At 40.5% G+C, this 24,404-nt stretch overlaps 10 protein-coding genes across 10 annotated transcripts; 6 read left to right on the top strand and 4 right to left on the bottom strand.

The window, feature by feature from the left end:
- Positions 1–131: 131 nt before the first annotated feature.
- Positions 132–1,064, bottom strand: SAPINGB_P005771 (uncharacterized protein; the record flags this gene model as incomplete). Its single annotated transcript, XM_032000485.1, has 1 exon — positions 132–1,064. The coding sequence occupies one exon, from the start codon at positions 1,062–1,064 to the stop codon at positions 132–134; it is 933 nt and encodes a 310-aa protein (XP_031856376.1).
- A 140-nt stretch (positions 1,065–1,204) lies between these two features.
- Positions 1,205–2,002, top strand: SAPINGB_P005770 (uncharacterized protein; the record flags this gene model as incomplete). Its single annotated transcript, XM_032000484.1, has 2 exons — positions 1,205–1,283; positions 1,362–2,002. The coding sequence occupies 2 exons, from the start codon at positions 1,205–1,207 to the stop codon at positions 2,000–2,002; spliced, it is 720 nt and encodes a 239-aa protein (XP_031856375.1).
- Positions 2,003–2,055: 53 nt separating this feature from the next.
- Positions 2,056–3,094, bottom strand: SAPINGB_P005769 (uncharacterized protein; the record flags this gene model as incomplete). Its single annotated transcript, XM_032000483.1, has 3 exons — positions 2,056–2,494; positions 2,548–2,693; positions 2,750–3,094. 3 exons carry the CDS (start codon positions 3,092–3,094, stop codon positions 2,056–2,058), a joined length of 930 nt encoding a protein of 309 aa, XP_031856374.1.
- Positions 3,095–3,395: 301 nt separating this feature from the next.
- SAPINGB_P005768 (uncharacterized protein) lies at positions 3,396–6,356 on the top strand (the record flags this gene model as incomplete). Its single annotated transcript, XM_032000482.1, has 1 exon — positions 3,396–6,356. The coding sequence occupies one exon, from the start codon at positions 3,396–3,398 to the stop codon at positions 6,354–6,356; it is 2,961 nt and encodes a 986-aa protein (XP_031856373.1).
- Positions 6,357–6,886: 530 nt separating this feature from the next.
- Positions 6,887–10,867, bottom strand: SAPINGB_P005767 (uncharacterized protein; the record flags this gene model as incomplete). The annotated part of the gene is made up of 1 exon (XM_032000481.1): positions 6,887–10,867. The coding sequence occupies one exon, from the start codon at positions 10,865–10,867 to the stop codon at positions 6,887–6,889; it is 3,981 nt and encodes a 1,326-aa protein (XP_031856372.1).
- A 2,019-nt stretch (positions 10,868–12,886) lies between these two features.
- Positions 12,887–16,648, top strand: SAPINGB_P005766 (uncharacterized protein; the record flags this gene model as incomplete). Its single annotated transcript, XM_032000480.1, has 1 exon — positions 12,887–16,648. One exon carries the CDS (start codon positions 12,887–12,889, stop codon positions 16,646–16,648), a length of 3,762 nt encoding a protein of 1,253 aa, XP_031856371.1.
- A 521-nt stretch (positions 16,649–17,169) lies between these two features.
- SAPINGB_P005765 (uncharacterized protein) lies at positions 17,170–18,225 on the top strand (the record flags this gene model as incomplete). Its single annotated transcript, XM_032000479.1, has 1 exon — positions 17,170–18,225. The coding sequence occupies one exon, from the start codon at positions 17,170–17,172 to the stop codon at positions 18,223–18,225; it is 1,056 nt and encodes a 351-aa protein (XP_031856370.1).
- An 869-nt stretch (positions 18,226–19,094) lies between these two features.
- SAPINGB_P005764 (uncharacterized protein) lies at positions 19,095–21,236 on the top strand (the record flags this gene model as incomplete). The annotated part of the gene is made up of 1 exon (XM_032000478.1): positions 19,095–21,236. One exon carries the CDS (start codon positions 19,095–19,097, stop codon positions 21,234–21,236), a length of 2,142 nt encoding a protein of 713 aa, XP_031856369.1.
- Positions 21,237–21,710: 474 nt separating this feature from the next.
- SAPINGB_P005763 (uncharacterized protein) lies at positions 21,711–22,952 on the top strand (the record flags this gene model as incomplete). Its single annotated transcript, XM_032000477.1, has 1 exon — positions 21,711–22,952. The coding sequence occupies one exon, from the start codon at positions 21,711–21,713 to the stop codon at positions 22,950–22,952; it is 1,242 nt and encodes a 413-aa protein (XP_031856368.1).
- Positions 22,953–23,125: 173 nt separating this feature from the next.
- SAPINGB_P005762 (uncharacterized protein) lies at positions 23,126–23,648 on the bottom strand (the record flags this gene model as incomplete). Its single annotated transcript, XM_032000476.1, has 2 exons — positions 23,126–23,290; positions 23,346–23,648. The coding sequence occupies 2 exons, from the start codon at positions 23,646–23,648 to the stop codon at positions 23,126–23,128; spliced, it is 468 nt and encodes a 155-aa protein (XP_031856367.1).
- Between the last annotated feature and the right edge of the window lie 756 nt (positions 23,649–24,404).

Below are 24,404 nucleotides of genomic sequence, written 5' to 3'. Positions count from 1 at the left end.
TTTTATTGAATGTATCAAATCCTTAGTGCTCACTGAAATCCATTTCTTAATCTCCAGGGAACACTCAAATTGCCCATTTTTTACTATCTTTTGTGTGTCTAATAGTATCCAGGTTAATCAAAACGTGGTCCTCAACTCTTTTCTTTCTGCTGTTCTTTTTCTTTACCTTCTTTCAAATGACTGTATTCACGAATAAACTTTGTTACTGGAGTGTGAGCTGCAACCCAGTTTTCATCCCGTAAGTACATGCTATAGTCACGCGCAGCCCTTGGAATCTTGCGCTTCACTGAATCATATGTATCCTCATGCTCAGTGTACTCGCGAATTACACGCGGTGCACCCGAGTCTTGGTACTCAAAGTCGATATACACACGGGTATCACGAACACGGAACAGTACCCCGTCTACTCGCAGAAACAAACGTGCAAGCAACAATAGTCGAAGCGGCATTACACGCACCTTAACTGACAAAGACACAATGCCATTGTCACCTAGCTCGTCCTCATATAGTACCACTTCGTCATAAAACTCAATGGGTTCGGGCTTCTTTAACTTGTCAAATGGTAATGCATGCTCGTCAAAAACCGATTGTCCATGGGTCTCCACTGTCACTTCCTGTAATGCGTGCTCTGGTTTCAAACTACTGACATCGCCCCGATAGTCAGAAGTGTATGTCCAGTCATATGGCTTCAAGATACCATGAATTTCATCAGGGCATTCCTGAGCTGTTTTTTCAGACGACTTTTGCCATGCTTTAGAATGAGCAACTTGAACAAGCTTGTTCTGAGTACCAGTTTTATCCACACAATCCAGAGCGCTAAGTGTATCAAAACGTAAAGTCCAGTATGGAGATTCTTGTCCAGTTGGACCCAGGTACGCGATTTCAACGTAGTTATTACCGAAAATCATTTCAGGCATGGGGATTTGTAGTTTATCAGTGGCTGTGTCAATTTCTGCAGATGACAAGATTGGATTGCGCACGGTTTTAATTCTCCAGCCATAAATTTTGTGTTCCTTAGGAACACCTGTAGTTGGCAATGGTACTTTGGCGTATCTATTGTTCATATCCTTTATTTGATTGTTCGGTTGATTGGGTATGGTGGTAGTGGTGGAGGTGGTCTTACGAGTTATGTATCTGGTGGTGAAAAAAATAAAAAAAATTATACGAGGAATTTTTTTTTTTCTTTTTCAACCCCACCACCACAATGAAACTCACACCTGAGCTTCTGCTTTCTGCTCCATCTTATATAAATGCCATTTCCGACCGTGAACTGTTACTGCGAGGTATGTTTGTATGTAGTTTTCAAACCCGGTTATTAATTTTTTCTTTTTTACCTGACATCTTTCTTTTGCTTTTCTTAGGAAATAATATCCCAGTGATTGAGAATTTGGGCGTTACTAGGGATCTTAATGAATCCATTGATCTTACTGACAATAATATCACGGTTCTGGGAAACTTCCCACAAATGACCCGGCTGAAAACCCTTCTCATATCACGAAATCGAATCAACAGCATTAACTCATCTTCTTTTGCAAAATCATTGCCTAACCTTGAGATGCTGGTTCTTTCTAATAACCATCTAGCCAACTTAGCTGACCTTGTACCACTCTCTCAACTACCCAACTTGGCCTATCTTTCACTTGTTGATAATCCAGTGACTTACAAGGACTATTATCGCTTATGGGTTATCTGGCAAAACCCTCATATACGTGTATTAGATTTTCAAAAAGTCAAAGATGCCGAGCGAGTGCGTGCAAAGGAGCTCTTTGGCACTTCTCCTGATCAGCCTACAGAACTTGCTGCACAGATTTTAGGTAGTGCACGGACGCGTACTTTCAATGTTGATGCAGATGGGTCTGTTCCAGGTGCAACTACAACTACTACTACCCGCAAAGAGATGACTGAAAAAGAAAAGGACGCGTTACGCCAACAGCTTAAGAGTGCAACCAGTCTGGCAGAGATTAGTAGAATAGAGCAGTCTCTAAAAAGTGGATACTATTAAATATATACTAATTACAAAGGCATACATTCTTCTTCTTCCCCCTCTTTCCCTCATTAATAATCCCGTAAAATAGCCTTGGCCGCTTCAATGTCAGTTTTGCTGGCACCCTTTTCGCTTGATGCATACAGCAGATTACGCTCAGAAATTTCTGCAAACTGCTTAAAGTATTTGAGCTCCTTATCTGTGAGAAGAGACGAAGCCTTGCCAGCTTCGATGAATTTAAGTGCCTCGGTGCTCACCACCTGCACGCCAGCCCAGCCGCGGATATACACAGGGCAAAGCTCAACTGACCGCAGGAAGTTCTTCAACCCTTGCTTAAGAGAATTTATTACGTTCTCTTTGGTACCGTTATTAAGCGAAGAAACAGAGTCTAAGCTCCCAGCCTCTTGAAGTGCCGCTGCATGATAAAGCTCACCGATACGGGCAAATATATTATATGCCTGAGGGGCAAACAGCAGGACCTCCTGGTATGAGAAAATGGCTTTCCGGTATCTAAACATGTTAGAGTGAATTTAAAACCAAGAGAGAATTCAATTAACACTCACTCTTGAATTGTGCTGTAGGCTTCACCCAGCTCGGCCCACATTTCTGCATCAATCGGAATATAGCCTACAAGAACCTTTAAGTTTCCAATAAATGTCTTGTAATCGTTTCTAAATTTGTCAAGTGCAATTCTTCGCTTCATAGGAATCTAAAGTTTCTCGGTGTTAGTTCAATAAACCATTCCAAAAAATTTCTACTACTTACAATCTCCTTTTCGTCCCGCGACTTGAGAAACTCCTCGGCCTTGGCCAGACCTTCAGTCACTTCAATGTATTGGGTTTGACACAAAACAATACGCTCATTATCCTCACCAAAACGGGCCTTCAGCTCTTGCAACGCTAGTTCAGCTGCAGCGTCATCGCCAGTCATGAGCATGAGGTAAAAGTGTTGTTGCACAAGGTTCCACGTGGTAGAATCGTCTAAGCTACCTCGCTGCGTCTTAAGTACGTAGCGCGACTGTTTGGCCAAATCATGAAGCTCTGAAGGTGGAGCCGTAAAAGCCTTTTCTTGTTTATATGCTTCCAAAAGAGTATCAATGGCTTTTGACATTTTAAAATTGTAGGATTACTAAAAGAGTTTATGTCTTTAAGATATGATAGTTAGTCAAATGCAGTTTTGGGAAGCAGTGTTTGAAAAATAAAAGTAAGGGTCACCACAATATCTTAAGCCCTGCGTAATAATAAGCACGCTGAAATATTACAGTCCGTAACTGATGCATGAAAGGTCAAAAATAAACAAAAGCCTCCTTTAAGCGAGTTTGTTGTTGTTGTTGTTTTTTTTTTCTTTCTTCCAATTCAAAATACTTGCACACCTTTTTTAAAACAACAACCACACTACTATCACCTCCAAAATGCCGCCCAAGAAAAAATACCATCTGCTGGAGGCTCGAAAAGAAACGTTTCGTGGTGCTACCATGCGTGGTTTAAAGGGCCGTCCAAGAAAGGTCCGGTGGCCCCATGAATCGCCTTCTGAGTACCACATGGCTGAAAGTGGCTTCTACTTCACCCCAAGCACGGGCACCGATGCTGGTGATGCTGTGACGTGTTACATGTGTGGGTGTGTAATTGATGGCTGGGACCCAGAGGATGACCCTGTTGAAGTTCATTATGAGCACAATGCGCAGTGCTCCAAGGCCATTCTGCGCAAAGCCCCGTGGAAACTTGTTGACGATACAGGTCATGATTATTTTGATCCAGCTCACGACCCATATAGCGAGAACTCTGTGCTGACAAGATTAGAGTCTTTTTTTCATCCGCTTTCGGAACGAGAAAAACGTAAGGTGCTGCTCAATTCTACAGCTCTGGGTATTAGCATTGTGGATTCATTTCTAAAAACTGCAAAATCTCTGTGGCCGCATGACACTAAAAAGGGCTGGACCCCTAACAGTGTTAATCTGGCAAGAGCAGGGTTTTTTTTTGATCCATGTGACAATGGCGACGAGTCAGTGTGCTGTCAGTACTGCGGTCGTTCACTTGAAGACTGGGATCCGCAGGATAACCCTATAGCAGAGCACAAGAAGCGGTCGCCAAAATGTTTTATGTTCACATGTGCCTCATATGTACCATCCTCACCATCTGCTGATGGACACACTACCCCAGAAGCATCGTCATCAATAGGGCCTGCTGAAGAGCTTGCGGATCCTTCCTCAGGAAGAAGGCTTCGTGCAAGACGTACAGCGTCAAAAAAACAATCTTCAAAATTTGTTGAAAGTGAAATTGAAGATGAATTAGAAGAAGATGACAATGATGACGAATTAGATGAAGAAGAGGACGAGGATGAAGACGAGGATGAAGACGAGGATGAGGACGAGGATGAGGCTATCATTGATGATGACGAAGATGAGTACGAAGATTCAGACGATCGGTCGTCGAGAAAGCGACGCTCGAGTTCATTTTCAGATTTAGAATATGAAAAACATACCAAGCCCAAAAAACCTCGAGCCCCACTGCCCAGTGCTCCACCAGGAGAGCCGCCAGCAACCAAAGCGTCGCTGAAAAAGTTTCGACTGTCTTCCTTAGAAAGTGAAGACGAAAGCAATCTATTTTCTGGGGCGACGCTACCGGACTTGGTTCCTAGTTCTGTTAAAAAAAAGCGAATAACTAGACAAGATGACTCTGATAACGAGGTTTTTGGAATGACTCCAGTAGCCCGCTTGAAAAAGTATCGCGAGTTTTTACCCAAACCTTACGATTCCATGGCTTCTTCTTCTGGAATACGTATTGGCAATAATAACATTGGATCAGTTTCCGAAAAAATTTCAAAGTTTGAAGAACTTTTGCCAGCTTCTCCAAGATTGTCTGGAGGGGCACCAACATTAAATTCTCCACGGTTCCCTAAAAAACCACCGACATTTTCGCCACGACTAAAAGAACAACAAAGTGCATTGGATATTGTTGTTGACCGGTCACAAAGTCTCAAAGAAAGCTTGGATCGAGCGAAAACAGCGTCATCGGCACTTTTTGCACGAGCTTCTACAATTCATGGAACGCCGATTAAACCCATAGCAGAGAGACAATCACGCGCAACACCGAGGAAAACCCCGTTTTCACCCATGCCGACGATTCCTTCTGTTCCCATAGGACTAGCTGATCTTATTGGAGATGAGAAACAGGCTGAGGAAAAGGAAAACAATGAAGTTGAAATTGATGAAGAAAACAAGGTTAAACTCTTGGGAAAAAGTCACAATGATGATCCTATTCATAAAAATCCCGAAGTTAATTCAACTTTTGACAATTTACAAAGTAGTCCACCATCGCCTAAACAACAACAGCAGCAGCCTGCACAAAGGTTTATTATTTCTCCCAAAAAACCTGACCGACTATTCAGTAGCAAAACTGCAACTCCAGCCAAGCGTAATGAATCGCCGCAAATATATCATGATCCGGAGGTTACTGGTGCTCGACCATTACCGTTGCCCCCACCACAAGCACAATCGTCTCCGATCCTAGTGTCTTCCCCACAACGGGTATCGTCACCACAAGTGGCACCACAATCGCCGCTGGCTCGCGCGCAACATGCCGACAACTGGTCGCGGCTGAGTGAAGGAACAGAAGCTGCTGCTACCAAAGAACATGGCAAGTTTGCATCGCCAGCCCCGTTACCATCTTCTCCGGTTTTGGTCCCGTCTTCGCCAGCCCAGCAAAACGCAGGAAATCCTGGACAATCGCCGTGCCGGGACAGCCGTCAAGGCTCGCCTGCGCGGGATGATATAGAGATGGAGGATGTGGGTAATTACGCGGATTCTGAGGTAGGAGATGATAATGATAACGACGATGATGATTGCATGATTTTGGTGAGCCATGACGGTCTTGAAAAAACAACACCTTTGAAACGCACACGTGGAGTCACACCAAAAGGTACAAAGGCAACACCAAAAACAATATCGGCGGTTGCAGGAACTCCACCGAGTCAAAAGTCGCGGATAGGAACACCGGCGACTGCACCACTGTCAGCGCGCGCTCTACACCATCTTGCCAAACACTCGCACATGCTGGCAACGCCGTGTGGGGCGGCTGTTGGACGCGAGGCAAACGGATGGACAGCTGCGGATCTGGACGAGGTGTTTGAAGTGCTACGTGAAGTGGAGGGAGAGGACGTGTTTGGGACCCGTGTTGGGTCGAAAGAGGATTGGATTGCAGAGCATGGGTTGCTGGATAAGACGCTGGCCGAGGTGTTTGAGCACATGTCGGAGGTGGCGTATGATGCAATGATGGATAAGAGTAATCAGTTGGTGAATATGTTTGCACGCGAAGCTAAGCGTGCTGAAGATGTACTCCGCACGTTACCTGTTCGTCATGACAAGGACGAGTAATTTACAAGTGAAAAATAATAGGTATATATACCTATTATATATATATATTATAATTGGAAATGTATATTAGTTTGAAATTGTTTTCCTTCATTAAAAATTGGTTAAAATTTTAGTTTTATTTGATTTTTATTTGATTTTTTTTACAAAAGATTATATATATATATATATAAAGTAGTAATTGTTGTTTTAGTGTTTCAAAAAAAAAAATGTACATGTTTTTTTTTTATTTTTTAAAAAAAAAAAACTTTTAAATTTTATGGGTACAGCCCATATTTTTATTTTTTAGTATTTTATTAATTTTTTTTCCTTTTTTGTTCTTTTTTAGTTTCCATCTCAATATCCAGCTCAATTGTTGCCCTTTTAAAATCTTTTTTTTAAAGAAAAAGTACAACCTCTTTTTTTTTTCTTTTTTTAAAAAAATATTTTCTTCATATTTTAGTAAAACCTTTAAATTCTTCTTCAAAAAGCAGAAAAAAAGTTTCCACAAAAATATTCAAAAAATTTTACAAAACCCGATCAACAACTCTGGTCTAATGCGTCGAATATCCAGTGTACCCCATGCTTTGAATCCGTTGGTGTTGAGCAAGATTCTGTTGCCGAAGTTGCCCCTGTTGAAGCTGCTGTTGCTGTGATAGCATCCCTGTCATCACCTGAGATTGTTGCTGTTGTTGTTGTTGCTGCTGTTGCTGCTGTTGCTGCTGTTGCTGCTGTTGCTGCTGCTGGTAATACACTCCAGGAGCACCACCTAAACTGGGAACAGGCATCCCGTCGTGCGCCTGCGTCACGCCGAGCACAGGCCCGCCGCCAGCAGCAAGCATACCATTTGCATTAACCAAGTAACCTGTATACGAAGTGCTCGCACCAACCGCATCACCATTATTTCCGTTAGATGCTCTTGTTGCTGCCGTCGTATTAGACATTCCGCCATCGGCAGTACCACCACTAAGTCCCATTGTATCAAACTGTTGCTGTAATAATGCTAAATCATATGGAGAGTTAGGCGAGACCGCACCCAGGCCAAGCATTTGTGGGGGAGGAGGTCCATGAGGAGGAGCCGGCTGGTATTGTCCATATTGGTATACGATATCACCTTGGGAAATATAGCCATTAGGTGAAGATAATTGAGACTGATCACCGCGCTGCATAGCAATCAAGGGAGAATTAAAGTAATGTTGTTGATGATGGTTATGATGATGCATCATATAAGAGCCACCACCATTACCACCACCCATCCTTTGTTGACGCTGGTTAGAATTGCGCATCTGATAATATCCACCACGTGAAGAATTATTATTGATATTAGAATTCATATTGTTACTATTGTTATTATTGCCATTCATCATCGAACGGCCATTATTTCCGTTGCTGTTTGGACCATTACTCATAAGTGGAGCTGTGCGAGTAGAAATACCAACCTCGTCCATAAGTCGCTTGTAGCCTTGTGCTGGAAGAGCCTTGATGGAAATGAGAACCTGGCGAATCTTAGAAATTGCATTTTGGCGCTCAGAACCCTCAAGCAACGGAGTGGAAACAATTTTAAAAATAAAAGTTGGTCCGTAGGAATGGTTAAGAATCTGCTCAAGAACAGGACTCGGTGATTCCTCGGTGGGGTTGAAAAGGGTATCGAAAATGGCCTGCCGAGCACCAGGCTCGGAACGGTAGTTGACAACCTTCAAAACAGTAAGCGAAGCAAGTTTATGAGTGCCGAGTTGGACGAGATGGGGGATTAGGCGCGGAGCCAAGATAGTGTGACGGTTCGGGACAGTATAAGTGTCAAGGAACCAAGTGAGAAGAAGGGCGCCATTGGCATTTGTTGCAAGTTGGACAGCATGCATGGTGATTGCAGAAGCAATCATGCGCTGTTGTTCCTTGCTGACATAGTGGCTTTCGAGACATGCACGCATAGCGCGGGCTCCAAAACGACCCTGAGCGATTTCCCAAAATTTGGAGAGCATAGTTTCAAAAATAAAGTCATTCCAGGGGGAACCAAACTTGAGGACACATTGAATGGCATAATTTCCAAATTGATCCAAAAATAAATGTACTGTATATGGATGAAGGGCCTCAGTAATCATGTTGATTTGGCGGCTTGTTCCAGCAACAGAAATGATTTTTTGGGCAGCCCAGGTGCCATTCTTATGAATACTGATTTGTGACATGTAGGGGGAGATCTTCTTGAGCATCATATCCTTAATAGGCTCTGAGCAGATATCAAAAAGCTTTTGGACAACAGTATTACCAACATAATCACTGGAGAGCTCTGCTATTTCATCCAAAATGTCTAGAGCAATGTCTTCAATTTCCTCAGTAGAACATGTGCCGCCGTCAATCTTTTTGCGAACTTCGCGAAGCGTGGGAGCATCATAAATTCGGTCCGGACGAGGGTCTGGAACAGTGCCAATCTCCGAGTAAAAAGTGTTAAAGGTAAGGGCGCGTTTGACCGAGGCAGCAATCTGGGCCTGCTCCGTGGGATCTGCACCAAGGTCAGCAACAGTAGTGACTAAATCGTCAGCAATTTCTTCAAGAGATTTAGGAGGATCTAAAAGAGTAGTATCTGTGGATGCATCTTTGTCAGTAACTGAATATTCAATAATTTCATTTTTTGTAGAAGGTGAATGCTTTTGTAAAGGAGAAGATGGTTGCTGCTGTTGACTAGATTGTTGCTGAGCAGACTGTTGAGTGGATAAAGGAGTAGTAGAAGACTCTGGTGAGTCTAAATCGTAACCAATGGATTGAAGGTCGACAACCTTTGTAAAAGTAACCCGGCAAGGCCCAGTTCCGGAAAAAAGTTCCTTGCCATTGAGAACGTCTTTAGCTTGAATTGCGCTTTCAGTATTAACAAAATTGACAAATCCGCAATTTTTGTGTGGTAGAACACGAGCCGACTCGACTGTACCGTAGGAGCTGAAAATAGCTTGAAGAGCATAGGAGGTAGTTGATGCCGGGATATTGCCTAGCCAAAGAGAACGAGTAGGTCCCACTTCATCAACGGGGGGGTTAAAAATAAATTCATGGGGGTCATGATAGAGTAAGTGCTGATGTTGTTGAAGTTGCTGGTTTTGCTGATGTTGCTGATGTTGCTGATGTTGCTGGTGCTGCTGGTGCTGCTGGTGCTGCTGATGTTGTTGATGTTGTTGAGACATGGATAATCTAATCAAGGGGACGTTTCCAATAGATAAAGGAGGGTCAAAAGCACTAGCAGTCGTTTGAGCACGAGGCCTATTGCCTGTAATAAATGCTTGGTGACGGGTTGGCGAAGTTGCTGGAATATCTGTAGCATTAGTGACATGGTTAAGAGAGGAAGAGGAAGAAGAAGAAGTTGTTTGAGAATACTGCTGGATTTGTTGCTGTTGTTGTTGAGTGATATCTTCAGGAGACGTAGTGGTAGTGGTATTAGAAGAAGAAGGTGACGAGTCAAACGGTACCAGACCATAAGGAAGAGTATTTACAGTATATGAACGCATGCGGCTTGGGTCTGTGCGCATGGTAAGACTTTTATAAAAGGGTTGAAGGGGGTCGATTGTATCCTGAGGTTGTTGTTGATGTTGCGGCGAATGCTGCTGCTGGTGTTGTTGTTGTTGTTGTTGTTGATCCATTGATCTTGGTGGAGATTGTTGACGAAGAGGTTGTGGAGATGATTGAGATTGTTGTTGTTGTTGTTGCGGAGAATTTTGCTGCTGTGGTTGATCATCAAAAAGAGACGATTGAGAAGTTCTTTTTGATTCTGAAAGTAAAGATGAACCTCTTGGTTGGGACCATATAGAACTAACAAGTGAAGGGTATATATGAGACCGATCTGAAAGAATATTTAAAGACCCTGAGCGAAGTCTTGAGGCAGATATGTTTGCTGTTGAAGTTGTTGAAGTTGTTGAAGTTGTTGAAGTTGTTGAAGTTGTTGAAGTTGTTGAAGATGCAGAAGATGCAGAAGATGCAGAAGATGCAGAAGATGCAGAAGAGGAAGTTGAAGAAGAAGTCGAAGAAGAAGAAGAGTGTGGGGCTGATGACGAAGGGGTAGTAAAAGGGATTTCAGTACGGTAGGGATCAAAAAGATCATTTGCAGGAAGAGAGGAGGTAGAGGAGCTTGGGCCAAACTGGCTTGGAGGTCTTGCTAGAGGAGAGGATGATGCAATCACAGAAGCGACGCGAGGGTTATTATAAATCTGAGAAGGAGTTGAAGTAGGTTGACCGGAAGTTACAATAGGGTGATGAGGATCTGAAGAAGAGGCAGTTAAAAAGGGGGAGGAAGAAGATGATGATTGGCAAGACCCAAGAGGGTTAGGTGGTGGAGATGTAGAGGAAACAAGAGGAGGAGGAGTTAATGCATTTGAAAAAGATGGAGAAGGCGAGGATTGAATAATTCCTAAAGGCAATCGAGAAGGGAGGGTTCCAGCACGAGCACGAGAGCGAACGACACCTGGTGCAAGCTGCTGAGGGATGGCCGAGAGCGGCTGCTGCTGCTGCTGCTGCGTTTGTTGTTGTTGTTGTTGCTGCTGCTGCTGCTGCTGCTGCATTGAGTGGGAAGATGAATTAGCAGCGTGATAGAATGATGGGGAAAAGAGGAAAAAGAGTAAATATTTTGTTAAAAAGAATGGATAATTATGAAGATGATGATATTGAAGGGGTAGGTTTTCGTGTTAATAATGAGTTTGTGCAGTGAGGTGTTTATGTGGACAACGTGGAAGATTTTATATGGTGGCTGTGGGATTTTTTTTATTTTTATTTTTTTTGGTGATGGTTAGTTTTTGGATGGTTTAGTTTTTGTGTGTGTTGTTTAATGTATGGTATGGTGTATTGGTGATTTGATTTTGTGTGTAACAAAATGTTTTCGTTTATTTTTTTTGGTGGTGGTGGTGGAAAAAACAAAAATTTTTTCTGTGCACCACTAAAAATACTTAAAAGTTGTTACAAAAGAAATCTAAAAAAGATGTTGCAACTCAGCCGTTCCCACCGTTACGTCAACGCAGGGGGGGTAGAAAGAAGGAAGGGAAAGGACAACGAAAAGATTAATAAAATAAAAATCAAAAGATGGGTTTTTGAGTGATGAAGGTGAAATATATTTGAAAGAAAAAAAATTAAATCAAATCTAAATGTGTTTTTTATAAGAAAAATTGTTATGTTATATATCAGTATTTGATAACAGTAGTAAGATCAGTTGAAATCGAAAAAAAAAAAATACCAACAACAATAAGGGAAATTGAGTTAGACAGGTTTTTTCAACAATAAGGGCCTCCGGATATCAGATCGGAGTTGCAAGCGGAGCTTAAAAAGAAAGATGAGTGGGTCTTCAGGCGTTGAAGAAATAAAAAAATAATAGAAAGGGTGTGTAACATCACTTTTGTAACGTACTTTTTAGTATATGATGTAACATATTTTGTAGCATATTTTGTAATGTAGTTAATAACATACTTTGAAATTAATTACTAATTAATTACAAAGTATGTTACTAATTAGTAATTAATTAGTAATTAATTAAAAATAATCACGTGTATTTTTCATTTCTTTTGCAACCGTCTGGAATTGGGGAGGGGAAAAAAAAAATTTTATTTCATTTGTCTGAATAAATAGGGTTTATTTTTTCACATATTTTGATTTGCCAAAGTTTCGAAGTTTTGTAAATAAACCTTCAATTAAAAGAATTGAAGCACAAAAAAATTAGAACAAGGTAGAAGATTTTAAGATTGTTAGATACAAGCTCAAAATTCAATACTATATATAGCAAGCTATTTTTTTTTCTAATAGGTCTGACCATACATGTCCAATTGCAGCCTAGAAGATTGAATTCGTCTAGAAGATTGTTGCTGCAGTGCAGTTTATGATTTTCTTCGTCAACTTATCTTTTAAAGTACAAAGTCTTTGGTATTATCATTTGTAATTTTTTTTTTTTTTATCAACTGAAAAAAATTTTTTCTTGTTCGTTTTTCCGTTCTGGTTCTCCATATTCCCTCTCAAGATAAGCCCAATTGGGTCAGATAACCCAACGCGTGCAGCCCAAAGTAAACGATTGACCAAAAAAAAAAAAAGAAAGAAAACAAAAAAAAAATTTATTTCTTTTCAAAAGCATTACACACTAAATAACAAACGCTATTAGAAAAGTAAACATATGATCAACTTGTCAAAGCTTGGGACTCATCTGAAAAAAGTTGATGATTAAAAAAAAAAAAAAAAAAAAAGGATTCAAATAATAAATATTTTTACTTTAAAAAAAAGAAATAAATAAAAAAAAAAAAAGGCGCCCTGAAAATAAAAAATAAATATATATTTCTTGTGACAACAACAACAACAATAGGAAGAAAAAAAATAAAAAAAAAATAAAGATTTGGTGGTCAACGACCTTTTATTATTATTAATTTTTTTTTTCTATTATCTTTAAAACCAAAAATAAAATCATCACATCGTCATCGCATGGAATTTTTCTTTTTTTTTTTTTTAATTCTTAAAATTTTTTTTTTTTTTAATTCTTAAAATTTCTTCTCTATTATCCTTTTTTCTTTTTCTTCTTCTTCTTTTTTCATCTTTTGAAACAACCAAAAATGTCTGCTATACAACATGATCTTCACAATAAGCACCACCATCACCACCAATCACTTCCTCAGCCACAGCCATTACCACAACATCCTCAAGCAAACCCAATATTCGCTCTTCTCCAAAAAGACGCCGCCATTATAGCCCCAAGACAAATATCAACTAAAACTACCACTACAACTACATCAAGTCTCAAAGACTCTGAAATATCCACCACTACTCCTCCTTCTATTACTGCAATCACAACAACTCCACCAACATTCTCCATAGCATCAACCCCAACTCCATCTCTTAACCTTTCCCCAACTCTTTCCTCCTCTGCTCTCTCTTCCTCCCCAGCCCTTTCCTCTTACTCTATATCTTCTCCCAAAACTTTGGCTCCAAAGATTTCAAACTCTACAATTAACACCACCGCTATGATCTTGCCCACAACAAATAGTACAGCAACAACAACTACTACAACACCCTCAATGGTCCCAGCAACTTCTGTAAATAACCTCACTTCTTCCTCATCATCCTCCTCTTCTTCTCCTTCTTCCTCTTTTTCTACAACAGCAGCAGAAGCAGAAGCGGAAGCAGTTGCTGCTGCTGCTGATCCAGCTTTGGCTACCACCCTTATGGCTACTTCTTACATCTCGTCCTCCTCGGCTCTTTTGTCCTCACTCTCTTCCTCCGCTTCCTCGCTTGCCGCCCGTTCGCCGACGGTTCCCCCGATAACCAAGCTTATCACCTCTATCGATAGTAAAACCCTAACCCTTCCTTCTGTTTCCACAGCAGCACTCGCTCCTTCTCCACAACAACCCCAGCACTCATATTCTCATTTTAAGCCTAGCACGCCCACAATGGTAAACCTAAACGCCCCTGTTACTGCAGTTCCTACTACCACAACACAATCACATCACAATACTCTACCCGGGTCTTTATTACACGGGTCTCTTCGAGAATCTCTTCGAGAATCTCTAATACACGGATCTCCAGCAAATATTGACAAACATGCACACAGCTATCTCACTGCTTCGGTCCTTGAATCTGACTCTTCGTCTTCAGATAATGATGATGATGATGATGATGTCCTCTCAACCTCAGATTCAGATTCGATTTCAGATGATGATATTGTTGACGAAGATGATGATGACGATGACGACGTTAGCATTTCTGATGACTTTTCAGATGAAAACGACCACGATGATGATGTTGATGAAGATGATGACGATTATGATTATGATAATGATAATGATAATGATGGAAAACATGTAGAAGCAACAACTGTAGCTGCTCATGGACACAATACATCCTTGCGTCCGCATAAACATTCCCATCTTGCACACGTCCGGTTGCCCCCATCCACTGCAATCCGTCCAGTCGGCTCTACCAATAATGGCAAGTCACATGTCGGCCTGGCCAACAATAGCCACCATACTCTTACGCGCAGGCCAGGCCTTGCAACAGGCCCCAGTGCTACTTCGTTGTTTGCCAAATTCTCCCACGGACACAATGCCGCAACAAATAACCACAACCATCCACATTACATTCACCATCACCCAGCAGCACATCCCCGTAGACGTTCTTCTCACTCGTCAACTACTAATTCAGGATCTGCAGCTGTCCCAAGTACAGGATTGGCAACATTTACACTAGGGAATACGCACAAGACTGGTGCTCGTGTTCGTATTTCAAGACCAGGCATCCGGCACTCTTCTGGAGGCCAGCACGGCAGTCACAATATTCATCATCACGCTAGCAATTTGAATAACGCTGCCATAGCTGGATCAGCAATATCTCCTAAATGTCTGGCTTCTTCTCTAGCAAAAGCTGCTTCTTCATCAGCTGCAGCTGCCGCAAAACGTGGCCGGAAATCATCTCGTACATCTACATCAAAACTTCAACAGGGACCCAGCCCGACTTCCTCGTTATCGCCCGCAGCCTCATCGCGCTCTTCCTCCACACGCTCTTCTACAAAATCTACTTCGGTATCATCTACCTCCTTGTCCACAACTAAACTGAAGACACCCCTGTTGGACCTCGATCCTACCCCTTTCATGACGTTTTGCGCAATGTGTAACACCCAGTATGAGCCTGCAGATACTCCAGACTCTGATGCTCTTTATTGTTCACCTAAATGCCGCCGTAGAGACTCGATCATTGCTCCTGGCGCCGTGCCAGTGTTCTTCACAACAGGAGTCCCATCTCCAGCTTACTCGTCCTCCTCCTCCGCATATTCTTCTTTGCTCTCGTCATCCTCTTCCCCAGCATCTGCTTCCCTGTCTCCAAACGGTTCCGGTGCCTCGCCGTTTATCTACCGTAGAGCTAGTACCCTACTCTTGGGGCCTCAAAACCAGCCCCATCTATCTCACCCCATTCTTGCCGCTCGCAGATATACCTCTGCTGATGCACTCAACGATCTAGTCCGTGGCTGTCGCTGCGATACTTGCATGGCTTGTGATACGTGCCAAGTATCCCGTACAACAACAGATATCTCTCCAGCACCACCAACCACTCCACCAGCTTCGCTTCACTCAACTGCAGCCTCACCTTACTCTTCTTACTATTGGAATACGCCCACGCGCCAAACATACCAGCCGCAGGTATCTAGTGCGGCTTATCTGTCAGTCCCGCAAAATCAGTCTCCCGCAACACAAGCGCAACAGCAACAACAAGTCTCGGCTACATGTAATACCCAGCAACAGCAGCAACAAATGCACCATAATACACCAGGTTGCTCCCTCGTTATGCCATACCCTAGCACAACAGCACCACCCTCACGCATCCAGAGTTCATCATCCCTCACTGCAAGTCTACGCGCATTGCGTCAACCGGCTGGAGCATCTATATTATCATCGCAGCCAAATACTGCTTCAAACACTTCCTTCTGCCATAATTGCGGTGGGCAGGTAGTTTTGAACGCTGACTCAGGGCTCTACCGTGGAAACGTTCACAGCTACTCTAGTCTTGCACTTGCGCGCAGGCCATCGTCATCAATTGCTCTGTCTACTGCTATTCACAATCAGGCCCAAAGTGCAGTCAATATCCATCAACAACAGTTGCAAAAACTGGAAAATGGAACATCATCAGGGACCAAAACACCACCACAAATGATTTTAGCAGTCTCTGCAGCTAAATCAACAACTAGTATTGTCATGCCAGTCCACCCTGAACCAGAGCATCACATTAATAAGTTTACAGAAACTGGGGTAGCAGGGAAATTGTCATCCAAATCAGCAATTCACCATCCAGGCTCAACTGCTGGGTTTGCTACATATTCCATTGCAGTCCCCGCGCGCTCATATGCTTCTTCATCTTCCTCTTGTGTATCTAATAATGCATGTGCACCTTCTTCCTCCAACACTTCTCCACTTTCTTCTTTCCCCTTGACTTCCAACTCTCCTGTACTTTCGCCCACTAGCCAATTTCTTTGGAAGCCTGTGGCCGCCGCCCAAAAGCCATTGATGACAAGCTCCCCGCTTTCTAGTGGTGGACAGAATCTGTTACAGCCTACTGCTACTCCTCCTTGCGATCACTTTACGACTTCTGCAGTCAAGGTTTCGCGCTCTCCGGCAGGTACAACGCAATACTTTTATCGAGCATACGATGCGTTGACCCCGGAATCGGCAGGACCTGGTGTTGGAACAGAATCAGGATCAGGGAATAAGAAGAAACAGGAATCATTCAAGTGGAGATCTGCAAACGATATGTCGCCAGCCAGTGAAGCACTTGTACGGGCTTTGAAACGTGGACGTATTGTGGCAAATCCTCCAGTAAATGAAGGTTAGAAAAGCGCAAATGGCGTTGGATTCAGTTTTGTGTATTTGTCTCTTAAAAAAAAAAAGTTCGATTGAAATAAAAATAGAATAGATTTAAGCAGTATTTGAGTAAAATATTTATTTTAATGGTTTGAAAAAAGAAAAAAAAAAGCTGAGATACGTTGTGGAAATTGAAAACATGGGATGGGCCAAAAAATGGATTTAACGATAAACTTAACAAGTTAATCAAGTTAACGTGATACTAAGTTTATTTGCAATTTGCCTAATAAAAGTTATTGTGATACTACACAATAATGAAAATATTTTAGCCCCTTAAATTATATCGATAAAACATAACATGCCTAGATCTATACATTTTACAGACTCTGAATTGGATGAGAGTTTTCTTTTATCTTTTATTGTATTCACATAAAAAAGAATTATTTATATATAGGATTCATTTCATTTTGTCACCTCTATCTATAAGCCTAAAATAATTCTTTTTTCAAAAACTATTTCTATATTTCTTTCAATACCTCCCCTTCCCCATAATGACTCTAAAAATCTCCTTAACAGCCATTCCTGGGTGGCCAATTCCCAGAAAAGCTACAGTCGGAATGATAATATCATTCGTGATACTTTCCATTGTTATTTTATCATCAATCGGAGTTACTTTTTTCCAAATTGTAAATCTCAAAAACCTCCAAAGTTTCCCAGGAATTAGCGTTCAGGTGTCCGAAATGAACGGAAACCAGTACGCCAGTTTGTTTAACTCACAGAATGGGGGTAATGCAACAACTTTACTTGAATCGTTCGGACTCCTGGATCAACAAAGAGATAACTATACCGTCTTGTTTAACGAACTGTCATATGCTACTTTGGACGCTAACGGAACACGCAGCAGCCAAAAGTTGCGAGTTACTGGAGGTAACAGCAACAGTTCAGTAAATTACGAGACTGTTGCAGACCTGGTGTTGCTCCAAAACCTAGACATCTCTACCGCCATTACTCTCCAAAAATATGGACAAGTTAATCATCCTACAGTTTTTAATGGCGAGACGGTTAAATTGACCTCTTTGTACACACCGTTTATCTTTTTCGGTGCATTCCATGTTGCTCTTATGGCACTATCATGCTGGCCCGTGTTGTATATTCCTGGAACTTATTTCCAGCAAAAACCAAAGGGATCGCCCAATAAATCCAAGAAGATTTTGTTGTACGTGTATGTCGGATTCATTTTCTTCTCAATGCTTTACCCTCTTTTCACCCTGGGATACTTTGCGACACGCGAAACATTAATGGACAGCGCGCTGCAGACCCTAAACGCAACTAGTGGATTATTTGCAACGCGCCAGCCACATAACAGCATTCTTGAATGGCTTGTATTTATCACGACGGTCTTGTTTATATTCCTGTTGTTATTTTGTGGAATCTTTTTTCATAGTATGGGTTCAGCGTATTACGAAAAGGTTTATAATGACTTTACCTGGACCGTTCAGTTTGATGATATTGATTCGGAAATAAATAATGACCTTTTGTCAAAAGTTTCATATTCAGATCCATTAATGGTAAATAAAAAAAAAGGGTATAAGTTAAGTGATTATTAAAATGTAAATATTCAATCCGTAATGAAAAAAAAAATTAAAAATCTAACAGTTGTAAAAAATAAACATAAATAGTCACAGCATTGGATAATTATACAACCCCGCATTCTTCTTTCAATTTATGTTTGGAAGTACCAAAAATAAGCTATCAGTAAATCAAGTAACCGAGCATAACTTAATAATAAACTGTTTGTTTTTTATTTGGTAAATCCCTGAATGGTGATTTGGGAATGTTTGGCCAAGCATTCAAGGAAGTAATGGTTTTGGTAAATATCGATTATCACTCATGGAAAAAATAAAAAGTCCTTTGTTTCCCAAGTGGCTCATCGAATAGCCTAGATTTGAAACAATTTATTTTCGCTTAACAAAAATTGCATTTCAGACACATCTGTCAGATTGTCTACAAAAATTATTTGCGCAACCTTATGTCTTGATTCATTTTTTTTTCTCTGCATTTTCTTCAGATTTGATTATTATTATTTTTGGGCATAACTTGGTGATCAACAATATGCCAGCTAATGGAATTTATGCCTCCCTCCCCCCTTCCCTACATGCTCAACAGGACTAAGTTTAGTCAGCAGGGCTATTAAAACTTTTAAGTTTTAAAACTTGCAGCAGCACTCTAATCTAGCTTTACCGAATACGTACGACCGAGCGCCGCACCATTGTGTGATTGTCATGTAATATAGGTTTAGGGTTGGTTTCTATGATATCTTAAAATAATAAAAGTTTGGTGAGTTTTGTGGATAAACCTTTCCCCAGACCCTTTGCTTGCAACAAACCTTTTTTTCTTTTTTCCCACATCCTCCTTTAAAACATATAAAAGCACGCTTTAAACAGACGCATCTCCATATTACAATTAAACCGTGTTAATGAGTCTTGATAATCTACCGTTAGAAGTTGCCAGGGAAATTTTTTCTTATCTAGTTGCTGAGGACAGAAGAAGTGTTGTTCAAACAAGCGCGCAATTGAGAAAAACACTTTCTTCCACATTTTGGGAAACGATCATCGTCGATTTTCGCGATGTCAGTTCTCTAGCTTTTGCCTCCTATATTACTGCTAGAAAAACGCATAGCGACAAGAAAATTCCTTGGAAATATCATCGCCGGTACAAATTCCCCATTGTAGTATCTAAAATATTCTTCAAACCTAATCACCACAGCTGGTTTTTGAGTAACGATGTGGTTAACGTTATTCTATTCGATTACTCCGGTGGATGGAGGCGTCTCTTTACCAAAACTAACTATGCCCGACTTCAGTCAATTGTCTCAAAATACCCTTTTTCATTTGGCGATTTCACGTCCCCAATCCCCATTTTACAATCCTCCTCACACAAATCACTGATAAACTTTTGTCAAAATGAAAAGTTCCCTGGTGTTTTAACAGTAAATGCAATATACGACAATAAGAATCTGTTTTATAAATTTTACAAGACATTGGAATATACTCTGAAAAATCTAAACATACAATTTGGCGAAAGTCAAGTAGATCTCAAAATCCCATCTGACTTAAATTTCCACAACCTGGAGTCAATTACTATTGAGCTGACAAATGAATACAAAACCTCTCTCAAGCCATTACTAAAACAGTATAAAAAATGGCCAAAACTTAAAGCTCTTGAGCTCATTTTATCAATCGATGCCACCTTTGGTCTTTTGGAAACCTCCGACCCATATTCACCCGTCTGTTTTATTCTTCCAAGCCACGTCGACACACTTGTTGCATTGCCACCTAACTTGGAAACGTGCACATTAGGCGTCATAATACTCAGCAATCCAGTAGATTCAAGCTATGTTTTCCTTAATGAAATCTCTCCGATTTCTCTCCCACAAGTCACATTGCTCTCAGTTAGAGACTATGAGGACTTTCAAGGGTTCACAAAACTTCGCTCCTGGTTAAGCTGTCCGAATGCTTCTCTTAATCTAAGTTGCACTGCTGGGGGAACAAATGGTGACCGTTTTGAAATTCAAAAACTGAGTCCCGTTTTATCTGAAACAATTAATGTACTTTCTCTTCAAATTTACGTCGGGTATAGCACGGAACTGATTTCTTATCTTCCCAATTTCACGAACCTAAGCAGAATTCAGCTCACCCCTCAAGCTCAGTCCTTTGAGAAAACAATATTAATTCCAAATTTATATTCTGATGGTTCTTGTGCCGAAAATAAATCTTTTTTCAAAGTCAACGAATTATATGACCTTGTATTCGAGTATTGCCAATATGCTCGCTACCAATTCTCAAAATCCCCAGTATTTCCAGATCAAAAAAATATAATAGATAATATGGCTTTAGAAAAAGAAATTAGTCATCCCGATTTAGATAAAATTGTGGGGGCATTGAGAAGTCTGTTAAGCAACCCTCTAGAGTATATTCAATCTTTGGGGCAACTTGACTTGGTTACCATAGGCGACGAATTGATGGATACTTTGCTCTCTATTGGCGTCAACGAATCGATTTTCAAAACAATATCGGAAATGCCTTCAGTCAAGTTTTTGGAGATTGAGATTTCAAACAATTTTTACATTTCGCCTTATCTTCAGCACTTGTCACATTACCACCCAGCTCTAGAGCAGATTTTATTTTCTTACTCTGAAGCTCGTGATTATCAGTTAGATGAATACATCCCCTTTGATCATTTTGACAAGATAATAGCCCAATCTTCACCTGCAATGACTCAGTTCCCATTGTCTCAAAGAGAAGTTGAAAAGTTTTTTTACACTCTACTTCCTGAGGTTCCATACAAATTCATCTTAGAGCTGTCGGTATTAATATCTCAAAACACAGAGACATTAGATTTTGAAGAAAACAATTTTAAACAAGTCGTATTTATTTACAGACAAGGGGATTTGAGTTCTGTTATTGATGTCAAAAGGAAACGATGCTTTGAACACACTCCATATCAACAACAATTTAGCCCCACACACTACACTCCTTTTAAAAAGATTCGGCAACAAAAGCCTATTAAACCCTCAAAGGACATCATACTGGAACCATCATTTAACGGCTGGATATGATATATTACATAATTATTTGTTTTTCATATTATTGATTTTATTGTTTTATTGTTTTTATTATTGATTTTATTGTTTTTTATTATTTGCTTTTGAGTAGTTTTATACTGCACAGGTAAAAACCATCGTCTATTATAACCGGGACATCTTATATAATCATTAAATAATGATTATATAATATATCCCGGTTATTGACGGTTTATTTATCTGTATTAATCGATGCCCCACATCCCTAGAAGATTGTTGAAAGCCTGCGCGCCTCCACTTTCTTGCATCGCATCTCCTCAGACTTTAGACCTGATATAACGACGATTGCCGTGATTAAACGTTCTTCGGCTGAGCTTTTTAAAATCATATAAATATCATTATTTTTCCTTCAAATTTTAAGACCTTTTTAAAATAAAACCTCCCGTCAAGTATAATATTTGTTTTTATTTTTTAATTCTTCTTTTCCACTTATTAAGCCAACCTTCAATCATGACGCTCGTTCCGTTATTCTCACGTAATAACCTTCTTCAAAAAAAAATTTTGAAAAATCTCTCAGCTACAAAAAAGTTGATACGCGAGTTTTCATCAACTCGCACAGTTTCTCGTTCTTTGTTAATTCCAGACTCTTCGCCTAACCATGTCACCTTTTCTGATGCTCCCTTCCTTGCCCGCACACAATCAAAGGCTGTTTCAGACCCTGAGCTAGCGGCATATTTAAAGAGCAAAGGTCATGATCCTGCCACTGTTCAGACAACACAAGTCAACATGTACCAGGCCATTAATGATGCTCTTAAAACAGCTATGGAAACTGACGAAACCGCCGTCCTTTTTGGCGAGGATGTGGCTTTTGGAGGCGTGTTTCGCTGCTCAATGGGACTTCAAGAGCGGTTTGGTGCTGATCGAGTTTTTAACACCCCACTCTCAGAGCAAGGCATTGTTGGTTTTGCGGTCGGATATGCATCAATGGATGCAACTGCAATTGCTGAAATTCAGTTTGCTGATTATGTGTTCCCAGCTTTTGATCAAATAGTTAACGAAGCAGCCAAGTACCGGTATCGAGGTGCTGGTTCATACAATGTGGGAGGATTAACTATTCGCATGCCATGCGGCGTAGTTGGTCATGGTGCTATGTACCATTCACAGTCAGGTGAAGCCTTTTTTGCTCATTCACCGGGAATCAAGGTTGTGATGCCACGATCTCCGTCTCAAGCAAAGGGTCTACTGTTGGCATCAATCCGAGACAAAAATCCCGTTATTTTCATGGAACCTAAAATTTTATACCGCGCAAGTGTTGAGCATGTCCCCACAATCGACTACGAGTTACCACTAGGCAAGGCTCAAGTTGTTCTTCCAGGATCCGATGTTACAATAGTCACATATGGTACGCCAGTATACCATGCATTAGCAGCTGCTGAGCTTGCGCGCAAGACTCTGAATGGCGTTTCGGTAGAAGTTTTGGATCTCCGGACAGTTCATCCTTGGGACCGTGCTACCGTCACCGAAAGCGTAACCAAAACAGGTAGAGCCATTGTAGTACATGAGGCTCCAAAGACCAATGGTCTCGCTGGAGATATTGCTGCTGAAATTCAAGAAAGGTGCTTCTTGCGTCTTGAAGCTCCTGTCCAGCGCGTTACTGGTTGGGATACACATGTTCCTTTGCAATTTGAAGACTTGGTTGTGCCTAATGTTACTCGGATCTTCCATGCCATTAAAAAGGTTATTGAATTTTAAAGTCTAGAGAAAAGATGATTTTGTATCAAAGGCTATGATATGTTGTAGAAAGGAAACTTAGTTTATATTTTTCTTTTCAACCATATGTACAATTATTTTTTTAAAAAAACTAATAGACTCAAAGAGGGGGAATTAATTTTGATATTTTCAGGTATTTATTGTCAGGGTGTCCATCATTTGCTGATTTTCAGTTGCTTATCAGCAGCTACAGCGGATGCAGCCGCCGAATTGTCTGGTGTGCCGGGTCCTGAAACGTCCCAGACGTTTTCACTTTCATTAGAAAGTCTAGGGACACGGACCTGCTCCCAGTCATCCAAATCTCCCAGTTGCTGCAGTCTCTAAACACATTTGAGTTAGTATTTCAGGTCTTATTAATATTGCAATTTTGCTCACATAAAACTCCTCGCGCATGTCAACTTTTCTGCGATTAGCACTCGAACTCTTAAGAGCTTCCTCTTCTGTAATCATTTGTACACGCTCATCACGGTTCTTGTATCTAATGGAAGTGAACTCAGAGAGATAAAGTGATGCGAAAAACAACGACGCCATAAATGGCAGACCAAATAGTAAAAAGGGGTGTTTTTTTAGCTGGGTAGAATATTTTCCGTATGGTGTCTTTTTCCATTCTTCAAACTGCTTCGGAGACATGTAGCGTTTGTTTGAAAATGCACTTAGTTTCGTTAGTGTAGGAATCATTTTTATGGAGAATCTGATGGGATGAGGTGAAATAGATTAAAATGGAGAAAAAATCTTAGGTGGGTCGGGGTTTACTTTAAAATTCCGGGTATTCAATTAATTGCATGATTAAAAAAATTTATGTAACAACGTAGTTCTCAGAATTACTCGCACCACAGGACCTCGATTGAAAGATAGAATCTAAAATGGTAAGAGCTTAAAAAATGACATCTGTGATTTAGTCTACAATAAAGTCTCATTTACAATGATGGAAATGAGTAAATGCTACCGAAAATAATGGTCTGTGAAATCAGAGCTAACTATTTTGCAGTAGTTTCGAAGATTTGAGAGTAAGTTAAGTAAATTAATTAAATATATAAGATCAAATATAATTGTTTGTTATTTAAGGATTTATGTTCCTCAATATATAATAGAAATACCAATATCAACATCAGCACTAACTTTAATTTTAATACCATAATATTCAGCTGATTTAGAAAACTTTCCTCTTCATCCTAAACAGCTATATTTCTAAAAAGATGTTTGTTTAATAATTTTTGTAGGTTACTTATTACTTAGTAAAAAAAAATAGCTAATTAGTTTATAAATTAATATTAAGTCATTGAAATGAAGGAGTTGCAAAATTGCTACCACAAACTTACGTTATCAAAATACCAAAATTTGGTTTCATTTTGATTGCAGTTATTCAAAAACTTCAATAAAAATAGAAAATATTTAAAGTTCTATAATCTGAATGTAATAAATATTCCCTATGTA

The sequence above is a fragment of the Magnusiomyces paraingens genome, assembly GCF_902498895.1.
Source record: "Magnusiomyces paraingens strain CBS 517.90 genome assembly, contig: contig5, whole genome shotgun sequence".
Lineage (NCBI taxonomy): Eukaryota > Fungi > Ascomycota > Dipodascomycetes > Dipodascales > Dipodascaceae > Magnusiomyces > Magnusiomyces paraingens.
Note: the sequence above shows the minus strand (reverse complement) of the source record. Positions and strands in the feature narration are given on the sequence as shown.